Source organism: Pieris napi, chromosome Z (genome assembly GCF_905475465.1).
Source record: "Pieris napi chromosome Z, ilPieNapi1.2, whole genome shotgun sequence".
In the NCBI taxonomy this organism is placed as follows: domain Eukaryota; kingdom Metazoa; phylum Arthropoda; class Insecta; order Lepidoptera; family Pieridae; genus Pieris; species Pieris napi.
This window is the reverse complement of record NC_062259.1, coordinates 10864632-10878295: the sequence shown is the minus strand read 5'-3', so window position 1 is coordinate 10878295 and position 13664 is coordinate 10864632. Positions and strand designations below refer to the sequence as shown.

The following is a 13664-nucleotide window of genomic DNA, read 5'->3' as shown; positions in this document are numbered from 1 at the left end:
CCAGCATTACGTACATTACATACCCTGCATAGTTATTTAATCCGTACTCGCAACACTACGTATACCGCAGGTTTCAGGGCAATAGGTATTGATGCCATATCGTTGTCGATTCGACCTAAACTGATTGTAATAGAGATTAAATTAACCTGTTCGTTTTACGCTGAAATTGACGGCCATGCTTTAAAGGGATTACGACAAATACAAATGAAATAAATGTATACGTACACGAGAAAGTCGACAATGTTTACAAATTGGGGGAATTTAATTTAAAAAATCAATAAAATACATTGGAATATACGTTTAATTACTTTATTACCCGGATTGATAATGCAAAGTCAGAAATTTGATAAGCGATAATTTCGTCATAGTCGTAGAATAGTGACGGATCTGACAAATAGTAAACTTTATAGGGCAGCCATTTCGAAATAATATAATCATGCTAGTTTTTTGTCATAACTTTTTAATTCATAATATTGAAAAACAAACAAAAGGGTTTGTTTTGAAACAAAATAAAAATAATAACACTAAATTACACAGATTTCTAGAAAGATCACATCCTTCTATGAGCGTCTGTCAAATCCGTCACTTTACCAACTGATTCATTTGAAATTTAAAACATATGGATTTTTTTAATGTAGTAATATTTAGTGTAGTAGTATCCAAATATGATAAAAAATGGATTTTGGATTTTTTTCAAATCCGACATTGTTCTACGATCATGACGATTTGCCGAGTGCTTTGAGAAGTTGATTTGCTCACTTCAACGGGACAAGTTTATCACATGTGGCTTTGGATTTCGCACTCGAGGGACGCTCAGGAAATGCCCTCTTATGCACACCATTTGTCGAAGGCCACTTCTCAAATGTTTTTGCTGTGATGATATGCCCGTAAATATTGATTAAGTGTCAATGGGATGTTCGGCACTTGAATGTGTAATATTTTTTATATATTTAAATTCAAAATAGACTTTAATTGACGTCACAAAGTAAAAAAACTTTAAAGAAACATTCACGAACACAATAAGTTAAAATTTATCTCAAGTAATATATCACTAAGACTGGTTGAGTGGGTGTCTCCTAGTTCGGTTTATCACAACTAAGTTTAATTGTTAGTATGGCAAAACGGTTCGATAAAGGAGTTTTATTTTTTTGTAAAATTCAACCTTATCTTTGACATTCTTAGAAACTTATTTTACATTCATTAAATCAAATGTTTGAGGTTTCGTCTATTTTGTTTCTATTAATTAGTTCGTGTTGTATTACAGTAACTGCTTATAATTTACATTTCAATAGTATAAGGAATTTAATTAATAGTTTTTTTACTGGACACAGCCAGAAGGATCGCAATCGCATTGCCGTCTTAAAGAAACAGTACGCTGTTTTCTTGAAGGACTCTAAATTCGAATCGGTACGGAAATACTTCAGTGGGCAGCTGATTCCACATTTCTGCGTATTAAATGCCTAAAATATGAATTTCATTTGTTTAATATTTTTTATGAGGTAGGAAAGTTCCTGTTCCCTATAGCTTTGTATGCACAGAAATCTTTCCTTATTAATTACTTGCATTGTCTCAATAGTTAAGTATGTCTATTAGATTAAAAAAACGTTGTCATCGCATCCCTTTGAAACATCGAACGGCGCGGATAAAAGCGCCGCGTCTTATCTCTTGCAGCCATCTTTTAAAAAACAAACATAAGAAATGTAGGTTTTTTCGTTTTTTTATCGTAACCCGCAGGATGTGTTAGAGTCGTTAAGCCCTTTTAAGTGTTAAACCATGTAACAGAATATTCGGGGTCCGATCTATTAAATGTTAATCTAAGAGAAATCGAACGACACGAATTTCGTTAAAGACGTCGGCAAAAAATATCGTTGACATTGTGACGGAGCAGGTAGGTTTTTTAGAACGTATTAAATATAACTGATCTTCAGATCGCATCGCTAAATTAGTGACAAAAAAATTTCCGATCCCTATTTGTCAGTTACAATCATTCGTCCCAGTGATTTTGTCCTTTTAAGCATTTTAAATGTTTCTTATAATTACAGAGCTTTTTGTTTGAAAAAATTAATGTATAAGAATTTAACGATCTGTTCAGGAGATTCAGACACGACACATAGATATACTTGTGACTCCTGTATAAACATATAGTATAAGTATGTTCTCTCGTCACTTGAATCGTACGTAACAGCTCAAGAATTGCTTCACAATTAATTGCGCAAATTTTCACTTCAAATCAGAAAATTAAACCGAACAGCTTTTGAGTAAATGGATAAAATGCTCTTTGTCTTATCATGGTTACCATGGTTACTAGGCTTGTTATAAACTAGAGTTCTTGAATATTGAATGAACACGCATACAATTTGTTTCATACAAGTCATATTCAGTGCTAAACGTGCATTCGTCTTTTGTTTTTATTTCATCAATTCAAATTTAAATATTGAAAACGCAAACTATAGCTGAATGTTTTAATACAAAAGTATTGAAACATTCAGCTATAGTTTGCGAGTATTGACAGGTTTAAGCTTTATAGAGGAGATTCTGTTCGTCATAGGGACTAAACGGTATGGGATTAGTCTATGGATAGACATTTACAATCCCTCTCTCACTCACCTTAAATACCTTAGGTATTTTCATTATAAATAGATTTTATTTTTCCCCGTTTTTAGTATACCATATATCTTGAACATTCTAGCTCAATTTAAAAAAATTACGAGAAAAATATATCAAGAATAATTAGATCATTAGTCAAACAAAACAGACCGAACATAGTAAAAAAAACGAGCAGAAAACTAACACTAAATCGATCAAGTCATATCGCATACTGAGCGGTTTTTATAATTTCCTATTCCAATAAAAAAGTTGACCTTATCAGGGTAAAAGTAGTAAGCTTGCAATAAACGTGCATCATACAAAAAACCCTAACAATGAACAACAATCGTGTGATTCTTAATTAAGCAAGCGTTAACATTAATTAATTTGCTATTTTTTCGCTAGTTCGATCTAAGATACATGCAACACTTTCGCCAGATTCAGGGGTCATTGACACGAGAACACCTTTCGATCAATGTGTTATTGTTAAACGGCTGCGTTTCGGTTATTTACATAAAAGTGTGTTTAATTGGACAATTATGGCGCGTCATTATTAGCCGTATCCCGTATTTGATAAAGTGGCCCACCCCTGGACCCTTAATGCCTTGGAATTCACACCTTAATAAGGGAAGTGAAATATTAAGGAACTTATATTATTGATGCGTAATGTATGGAAATTGCTTTTGTATATTTGGTTTCAGTGGATTAAATAGATATATATTTCTAAATAGAAACATTTAATTATCTATTTGTAATTGCATTTGGCTCAAATGTGGCGTGTCAACAATTATAAAAAAAAGTAATTTCGATTTCTACTTAACACTTAAAGCTGTGGTCAAAAGCTAATTAGGTTGTTAAAATATACAAAAGCTCACGTTCTTGACGGTGCACGTTATTTGTTTTTTGCGTACCTTTTATGGTTTAATGTTATTGATGCCTAAAATTTGAATTCACAAGCGAATCCAGTATTTAAAGGAATGCAATTCGAGTCACTCAATCAATCCAAACGGGAACATGTATTGTCGATTTGGTCAATTTGTGGCGATTAGGTTGACTGATTCAGGTTTCAGGCTCTCAATATTAATAACAATACTGGTCTGTTTATATTTACTTTTAACTAAGTTGAAGTCACGTCACATTCATATTCAAACAGAACGAATCGTTTCATTTCTTATTTAATATTATGTATCGTAAATATTGCTGTTATAACGTATTAATGGTGGTAACACAATAATACGTTCTGTAGTGTTCAAAATTGCAATTTAGGGAACGCGATAGCGTTCCTAATCAATTATGAAAGCTCATTTAATGAGCCTGGCACCTAGGCTATTGCGGTCATCTACGTGGTCGCGGTGCCAGTCCGAATTTATCATAGACGTCATAAAACTCGATAGCCCGACACATGTTCAGATCGCATAATGCGAACGCTGAATTATCGAATATTGGCGCCATTAAAGCAGAGCCAATTCAAAACATCCCGTGCTTTTCCCGAACGATCCTTTATTACTCCCTGTCGTTACCTACTAATCGACCACTATTACTAAAATAACTGCGAAATTCAAACCAAACACACGATCGCGGAACACCACATTTAGCCTCACTTAGCTCTTAAGCGAATTGAAATAAAAACGGGTGTTGTCATAAAACTCAGTTGTGAATAGCACTTTAATCTAAATAAATGTGTTAGAAGGCTGTTAACTATAACATTTTGAAAAAGTAAACTTTGATTTAAGAACTGTGACCATTGCGTCTTTGATAACCTAGATACTAATTTCGATCAGAACCTTGCGTTTGTTAGACAAAGGTTTTACCTATTAATTAATAAATTTAAGTCCTGAGCTCTGAACACAAATCTGTAATTGAATGAACACCCTATATTCACACGTAATAAGTAGCCGACAAAGGCTATTATCGGCTAATTAAATTTCTTTGAAGTCATAGTAATTACTTGTTAGAATACCGCCTAAGACGGTGAACAATAAACAGATAAGATTATAAATCTAAGATATCTAGACACGTTTGATAAATACTAGATAGCATGTTTTTTAAAAGTTTGATTTAAAATTTTTACTAAGCGATCAATTGCTTTTTTATGTATATATATTTTTAACCATTCAGCAATTTTCGTTAGATTTTGATTAAAATTTTCGTTTTTTAAATCTAAATTAACTGCAACGAAAATTTATTGTAAACATTGATTTCTAAAACTACCTCGTCTACAGATTGAATGAGACATAATTGTATTTATGAATCTCGGTATCCCGTGGCGTGATGAAGTGACAACTGACACTAATCGAATCCTAACTCTTTTATTTAGAAAAGGAATAAGATATACGAATCTTTTAAAAGGAATGTCCTGAAGTTGGAAAATAAAGATAGTACTGGAATAATAATCCAGTAGCGCTATGGATCTTGCGATTGCATTTATTTCATCTTGTGGAAAAGGAACTGCTGCAGCTGAAATCCAGCAATTGGAGGTGGCACAGGACAGCGCTGGAAGTTTGTTTTGGTCGCCAGCGGAGTGAGTCAGTAGGAAGGTTTTAAGACATTTGGATATCACCTCAGGGTTGTGAGTCGCAAGCAACTAGACGCTAGTCCCACTCAAAAGCTCTACTGTCCCCTTATTAATTACTACGAAAATCTCAAGAAATAAATACGTCTTCTGATAATGCCGTGGCCCTAGACTAGATAATTCTGTTATTGTTAAGAATGTCATCGAATCGATAACGATATTGCAATCAACGATTGGACAAGTGGCTACTTCAGGATGGCCAATCATTAAATGCTTACATTATTAGTTAGAAGCGTTCTGCTGTTAGTGGATACCAGCACAGATTAGACACACCCATAGACAGATTACTGGGCGAAACGAGTTCTTCAAATGGGGAAGGTGATTTTTCAATGGCAAGGTTTTTGAAGACTGAAAGACTATTTAGACCGTAAGTTTTGACAACAATTATATCTAACCTAACTTCTTATTATTATGACATTATGATTATTAATATGAATTAATCAATTTGAATATACCACTTTCTATGCAAATAAACAATTTATTATTATTATGTTTTGTAACTGTTTGCTATAGCTCAGGATCGATTCATGATCCTGGTACATTGTTATCCACGGACCTAAACCCTGTGAACACAGTATTTTTAGAGGTCGATCAACTATCTTGTAGAAATTTGCGGTTTACTCTTGCCGTATTTAATTTTATTGCTTATTATAATTATAAATAGAGGTGGATGATTATCTCCTATCTTACCTCTAATGAAGAACCCATAATTCATGACGCTGAACAAGTGTGGGTATATGTTTTATCACCATGTCTTAGGGCCGTTATGTATATGAGTTTACTATTTGTAATATGTAACGTTTTAAATTTCATTGAATTTAAAATTTCATTCACTATTTGTAAACCCAAAACTCGGATGTTCTTATCGTTGATCAGATTAATAAATACTCTTCGGAGAAACCTACACAAATTTCTCGGAACATATCGGTGTAGTGTCGGCATTAAGTGATCATTTTAGTATAATGTACAGTGCCAGCTGTCTTAGCCATCTTTACCAAATTTCACGCTTGGCTAAAAATTCACACCCTGCCCGTTTCTTATGATATAGTATTAATTAACGTTTGACATATTTTTTTGACGACACACGTTGTAAGAAGCTAGTCCTCAACCATATCGTATATAATCTTAATTCTATATGTGTAGTCTTGGTTAAATGCCTATTAAATTATTTTAATGGTAATTTAATAATGTATCTGAAGAAGAATAATATCTATGAATGTTGGCCTCATTTGGCGTTAGTCGAAGTAAAAACGATTTGATTTTGACATAGGATCCTCATAGTTCATAGTTTATGAGCAAGATCTTATTTTAGAAGTTGGGCAGATAAACTGGACAAAATTTTTATTAGAACCATGAGTTTATTCGAACAATCAATAGTAATGGAATTTAAAAGTCTGATATCGCATTACTTACAGAACAATAGTGAGCACTTAATTGCGTATTTATTCTTTATTTGGAAAAGGTTAGCGTGGAAGTTTAAATTGTGCGAGCAAAAAGGGGTCACTTCTCGGAGTGCAAACTGCAGAAATGACGAAGATTGTTCATGGCTCATTATTAAATAAATTGTTCCCTTTATGAAGGACTGGCGAATTCATTTTAACTGAGCGAACTTAACTTTGTTTTATATTTTCCTGAGATTCAATTAATATCGACCGTTTTTAAGTTATTCCAATATTAAGTATACATACTCATACACAGAAATATTAAATAATAAATTAGATTATAATTACCTTTTTACATTTGAATATTTATATAAGCTGTTGGCTACCTAAATAAAAATAAATTTGTGTATATTATTACCATACTAATATATCTATAAAGAGAGGAAACACATATATTATAAAGAGAGGAAATACATATATTATAAAGAGAGGAAATACTAATTTATAGAAACTGGATATGTTGGATAAGTAAAATAGGCTATTTATTTCGAAAAAATGTCCATGGGAACCCTAGTAAGTTGTAAAAGAATAATTATTGCATAACTTTTGGCTAATTAATTAAAAATTGTTTTCCATATATTATTAGCATGAGCAGTGTTGGCCTAGTGGCTTAACATCCCTGAGGTCGTAGGTTCGATCCCCGGCTGTGCACCAAGGGCTTTCTGTCTATGTGTATAATTGGCACGAAAGGTGAAGGATTGCCTTAGATTCAAAAGATGGCGTGTGTCAGGCACAGGAGGCTGATCACCTACTTGCCTATTAGATTGATAAATAATCATGAAACAGAAATCTGAGGCCCAGACCTAAAAAGGTGCCACCACTGTTTTTTTTTAAATATTATTACCATACTAAATGATCTATATATTATAAAGAGAGGAAATACCAATGTAATGAATAAATTTAGAAACTGGACCGCATAATTAATATATATATATATATATATATATATCACAAGTAACATAATATGCTATTTATGTCCAAAAAAACTCCATGAGAAGCCTAGTAAGTTTTAAAAGAATGAAAAGAGAAAAGCTTTTTAGTTACATAAATCGTATAAAATAAATTAGTGGTGCCTCTTTAGGTCTTGACCTCAGATGTCTGAATCTGTTTCATGATTTGAAATCTAATAGGCAAGTAGGTGATCAGCCTCCAGTGCCTAACACGCCGACGACTTTTTGGGTCTAAGACATGTCGGATTCCTCACGATGTTTTCCTTCACCGTTCGAGCAAATGTTACATAAATCGTATATATAATAAATATTAACATTAGAATCTCGATATTAATGTTCCTACAACACGGTGGTCGATTTCATGTGACCCAAATAAGTCGCCACTGCGTTTGTGTGCAAATGTGATTTGTCAAAATTGATTTAGTAATTTAAAGTCGAGTACATATTATTTAGACTTTGGTAAATACTGGTAGTTAATATAACGTTTCGTACATATTTCTGTAGGAATTACGACTTCGAAACACTTGTAAATTAACTTTTCGATTTTTTAATTTAACGCTTGTTACTTATAAAGTCTACCAAAGTGTAGTATTCCTCGAAGGGGAGTAGCTACGCCCTATCATGGAGTTCTAAAAACTAGACTTAAGAATTTATAATGTAATTGATTTTATTTATTTTTTTGTAACTTGAATTAAAAATAGAATCAAATAAATTTATCATAATTAATTTTAACATGTATATAAATCTTTATAAGTGTCTTCCGAATTACAGCATTGAAGAAGTTTTCATAAAACACTTTTATCAATTATTGCTTAACCCACCCAAAAAAGTTGTAGTTCTATATCTTGTGCACTACTCTTTGTATGATTAGACTTCATATCTCATAATTAACTACTTTAGTAATATATTAATTCCTCGCTGACGTAAATGGAGTTATTTATCGTTTATCAAAGGAAGGCACCGGTTTAATTTAGAAATTGCAATGCACGCAGAGGCGGACGAAGCCAGAATGACGTAAAGATAAAAGAGCTGCCCGAGACCGATCGGGCTGGTATTCTACGCTGAATGCCTTGCCCCACTAGGGGAAATAATATTAACCTAAAGTAAGTAAGTGCTTACCATATACCAAAGAAGGGGTACGTATTATTACACGTTTGTTCTGGCGAATTCGTCAATGCTAAGGTGAAACTTAGTGTAGTTATGAAAAATTCCACCCCCAGAAGAGACGCCAATTTAAAGGACAAGGCAGCCCATGGACTCTAATATCATCTAATGTAACATCAATATATTAATTTATTAGTCGTATCGTTAATATTTTTTCGAAGGCCTATCAAATCTGTAATATTAGAGACAATTGGCAAATGGCAGTACTACGAGTCACTTAATATAGCTCCAAATTGGTCTAACATTCAAAAGATTTAGCAAGCAAATAATCTACGACAAGTAATTTGTATGTTGAACGCATAAGGGCAAAGTTTATTTACAGAGTAAATCGCGCTATAGCGAGCCAAGGCTCTTAAACGTACGTACAAAAGTTTACAGCCCATTCTTGTTCTTAATTGCTATTTAAATAAAAACCATGAAAGCAATGGGATACGCCTGCTGGGGAAAAATGTAGCGTTCCTCGTATTTTAACGTCGGAGCGTGAATTAAAAAAATGCAATACATTTTTATACCTTTTTACTTTGGTGCCTTTGTTTGAATCAGTGGTTTGGGGCATTTGTTTCACAATGTTCATAGTGACAATTGCTTATTGTGAGGTTATAAGTTTTAATTACTCTAATTTTTACTGTATCATCCGTCTAGTTATTGATGATAATTGTCTCAGTGCGTTTATTCTCTACATTTAGTGGATAAAAACTTGGAACTTTTTATTTAAACGTAAAAAAACATGTAAGTGTTAATTAATTATAAGCAGGTGATGAGATATTAAAGGCTTATCTATGTTTAAAAATATTCATTTTTTAACGAAAGCGGAAGTGTACCAACGTTGATTTGGATATCATAGATAATAGCTGTATTGTATTTTATAATTTTGACATTAATTAAGAGAAATTATGGCTATGTCGACCGTAAAAGTATGAGTGCTGAACGATAAGAGCTAAAATTAAACTCGCGCAGGCTATGTTCATTATAGTTTGACGACTTAATGTCCAGACATTCACACATGTATGAAAACTTCATGCGCTAAAACTTAACACAGCATTAAACTATAATTTTATTTTGAACTTTCAATTGTCGTTGCGAGACTCGGATATACAGAAAACGAAACGTCAAAGGAATATAATCCCTGTTTGTATTAAGATTGATATCAAATTGAATCTATCAATTAAGGTTTTAAAAACCTTAAGACACTCAACATAAGCTCTGACTTAAGCTTAAGGGCTTCTGTAGAGGCTAAGAAAGGCGTCTGCCCACAATAAAGCTATTAGGTGGCCGGCAATGCTACAGAGAGGAAATAATGAGGATAATCCGAACTAGGGGACGACGCCTCCACAAACATCTTATCATTTTGATGGGGTGGCACACACACGAACAATCTCTACACAAAACCTTAAATATTGGTTTAAAAATTAATTATTAATGAGAATCAAATTCGAGTTAAACCGCTATAACAAGTGGTTTTTATCGACTAGCATCGCTTGAACTTTTAGTACGCCTTGGTGTGTCCCGAGATGGTTAATTATTAGTCTATGGAGAGTCTGAGGTACATAGAACATACATACATGTATTACATAGCGTCACAAACCTCTACTATCGGTGTAGCTTAGGAAAATTGTCAAGAAATAAATGTTACGACTACCTCCACGGATAGATATACCACCCAAAGATATATTGCATTAAATAAAATATCATACACAATACTGAAATAGATTGATGTACCTAATATTCAATAACTTTTAGTTAACCTAAATACGCAAATATTATATCAGAGTAAACGTTGCCTAATAAAGGACAATAACCATTATCTTTGGCATCCCATTCCAATATCCCGCTAACCAACAGATAAGTATAATGAGACCGTATTATTATGAGTACCGTGAAATTTAATTTAGTCTTATCGGATAACAAATAAGCGAACGTAATCTAATAATACACTATAAGCTGGCTACTTGTTCTGATTTTTTGAATATCGAAATTGTTTTTGCGATAAAATATGATAAATGCTAGTTGAATGACAAATGATTTGTGCCAAAGCTGTGTGGCGTCAAAATATTAGGGTATTTTACACTTATGAACTTCAGCGTAAAACTTTTGGTTCGCAGGTCGTAGAACAGACAAGAAGATGAAACTGTTCGCCGCTATTTAATTGTCAATGTTTTAATTCACAGAATACTATTGGAGCGACAACCGTAAACGTTGCTATGGAGCATAATAAAAATATATAATATTTGATAGAAAATTTCGAAAACTATTAAAAAACTATTAAACTAAGTAATTTCGCTACTCCATAATGTTGATATTTTTAATATATCCTCAATCTTACCTTTGCAACATTAAATATTTTCACTGAATGCTTTCTAATTAGTAATCATAACTGCGTCGCGAATTTTTGAACTACAATCTAAGCGATAAAATACATAATACAAAACAACACAATGTTATGAACGATAGTCTATTTAAGGTTTCTTACTTGAAATACAATTACAATTGGAAACTGACAAAGCTTTGTAGACTGTTTAGAATTAATCATTGTACAGTTTTTTGTATTTAAAACAACTTTGAACAGGGAGGTTCTATTAAAATTGTAATGTAAGCACTCTCAAAATACCTCCATTTTGAAGCCGACTCCATTATTAAAGCCGTATTGCGCAATTAATTACTCTCCATACTCTATAATTATAAGAGCTTTGCTTCAAAACTACATAATTGTTCCTTTGACAGGAAAATTGTCTTATAGGGGTGAATATGCAAATAAACATAGTTTACGATGAAAGAGTAATAATTGTCTATTAAATATTATTAAACCGTTTTTAACCTTTAAGTTGAACTTAGGGTTTATTTATTGCGTTTAGAAAAATGTTTTGTAGCCGTAATTTGTGTTCAATATTTATTGGTTTATTCAAGTTGACTAAATATGGAGTTAGATTGTTCGGAACTTTGCAATAAAACTGTGTGAGCTTTGTGTTGTAAATTATTATTAGAAAAAGCCGGCCTTTCTTAGTTTTATAACTATATTGATTTTCTAAATCATGGGAGTTACGCATCGAGAGTATAGCCGTAGGCACTCTCTTTGACTGTTACTTTGCATTCATTCGTTGCATAGCAATTAACATTTCATTATTTCGCTTATATTCTATTATTGTACGCGACTGGTTAATATAGAGTAAAACTAAAATCTTCTATTATTTCATGAACCCCGATGAACCGTACACATACTTTCAATTAACTTACAAGGGCTCTATAAAATACCAGACGTATGTCCTACGAGTCGTACTGATTTGAAGTGACTAAAACTAGTTCACTTCATGGCTTGTCCAACTCTTGATAGTTTCTCTAGACAGGAACATCATATTATAGATATTAATAATAGGTATAATTAAATCAATTATAATAATAAAAATATTCTAATGTTAGTTTTAAAGCTAATAAAAAGCACATACTTTTGTGTGTTAAACACAAATGAGTTAAACGGATCCCGTATTTGCTAGTTTATTGGAATATTTAGTTATTGTAGTTTAGAAGACATTTATATAAATATTTCCTGTTTTGTTTGTTGGAAGTTATAACCATGAGTTTGACGACTGCATATGAAGTTCCGCGTTATAGCTACTCTGTATTATTTCCTATAAATTTAAATTAATCGTACAACAGCCTTTCAGAATAATAACAGTACAAGTTATTACGTAATTTCATTGAAATTATATATGTTGTGAGATGTAAAGCATGGTCACGGTACTGAAATGTATCATTTCATTTGCTGTTCGATTTAAGTAAAATTGGCTTATGTTCTACTTTACTTCATTAAATGAATGTTTTACTAATTTACTTATTTTGCGATTGTTCAACGTTTAAATGTATTTTGTTTGGTTTATTGATTGTTTTTTCTATACATATCTTAATTTATTCTGAAGATATGTTTGCCGTATATACATTAAAAATCTGCCGCGATAGAATATAACAACTTCGCTATGAAATAAAAATTTAACATATTTGCTTGTATTTTATTTATACCTATTTTGAATATATTTTTAATTTTGTACTGCTTTATTGTATCTTTATAGCTGTTACAAATTTTTAAACGAAGTAATGTAAAACGGAAATTTTGAACTCGTAAAATAATTAAAACAAAATAATAAACGATGAATTTGATATTTAAAACCACATCATACCACACTCAAAATTTTCAAAAAGGTTTTATGCGCAATTCAAACTCTTCAGAATTCCAAAAGAATGAAAGCCTACTTCAAAACCTTCCCGCTTAACTTTCAGGATAACCACGTAAACAAGTAAACAATATCGCTTAGCATAAAATGGGACAGCTCATAGAGCCGTTACCTGATTGGGAGGAGATCCACGAAACGCGAACTGGGAGGTCATTTTCACTAAATCACGTAAATGTCACAGTCACTTCACAGTTTTTGTCACTATTAAAGTCCGATGCATGACCGAATATGCATTGCGATCGATCGCAAGCAGAGCGGTTGGAGCGAATCGCGTGGTCACGCGCGCGGCGGCGATGGGTAATGCGGTAGCAGCCCGCCAGGTGATAGTAATTGGCGCCGCTGTCCTTCTCTACAGACACCCGTCCCTCTCGGCGCGCACACGCACACTGGCCCCTGTGTGCGAGCGAGCACACTACTGATTGTAACCCTTGAACAAGGAATGCGCTGAGTTAGAATTATAAAGCGCTGTAGCCCAGTTGTTGGGCTTTAAAGTTAGTTTTTAAACCGATTGTTTAAGAAATATGAACCACTACTTCATGATAAACAAATAGTAGATACTGCATTGTAATTTGACGCTGTGATAATTGTAACAATTTAATTTCATTAAAATTAATAAAGAAATTATTGCTTAATTTAAGAATAAATAATTATATTGATAATATTAGGTGCACTACTCACCGGTAGGCGATGGCTTCATTCAGCGCTAGCAGCTTATCGAAGAATAAAG

At 32.8% G+C, this 13664-nt stretch overlaps 1 protein-coding gene across 3 annotated transcripts in view; it reads right to left on the bottom strand.

Moving 5' to 3' along the window:
- The window catches only part of LOC125062715 (homeobox protein caupolican), a 45926-nt gene extending 32599 nt beyond the window's left edge, over positions 1–13327 (bottom strand). For 2 of the 3 annotated variants that reach the window (XM_047668799.1, XM_047668802.1), the window contains exon 1: positions 13050–13327. In XM_047668799.1, the coding sequence (XP_047524755.1) occupies positions 13050–13091 (42 nt within the window). In that variant the 5' untranslated portion in view covers positions 13092–13327. The remainder of the gene's footprint in view (positions 1–13049) is intronic. The other variant, XM_047668800.1, reaches the window with a different exon arrangement.
- Positions 13328–13664: the final 337 nt, after the last annotated feature.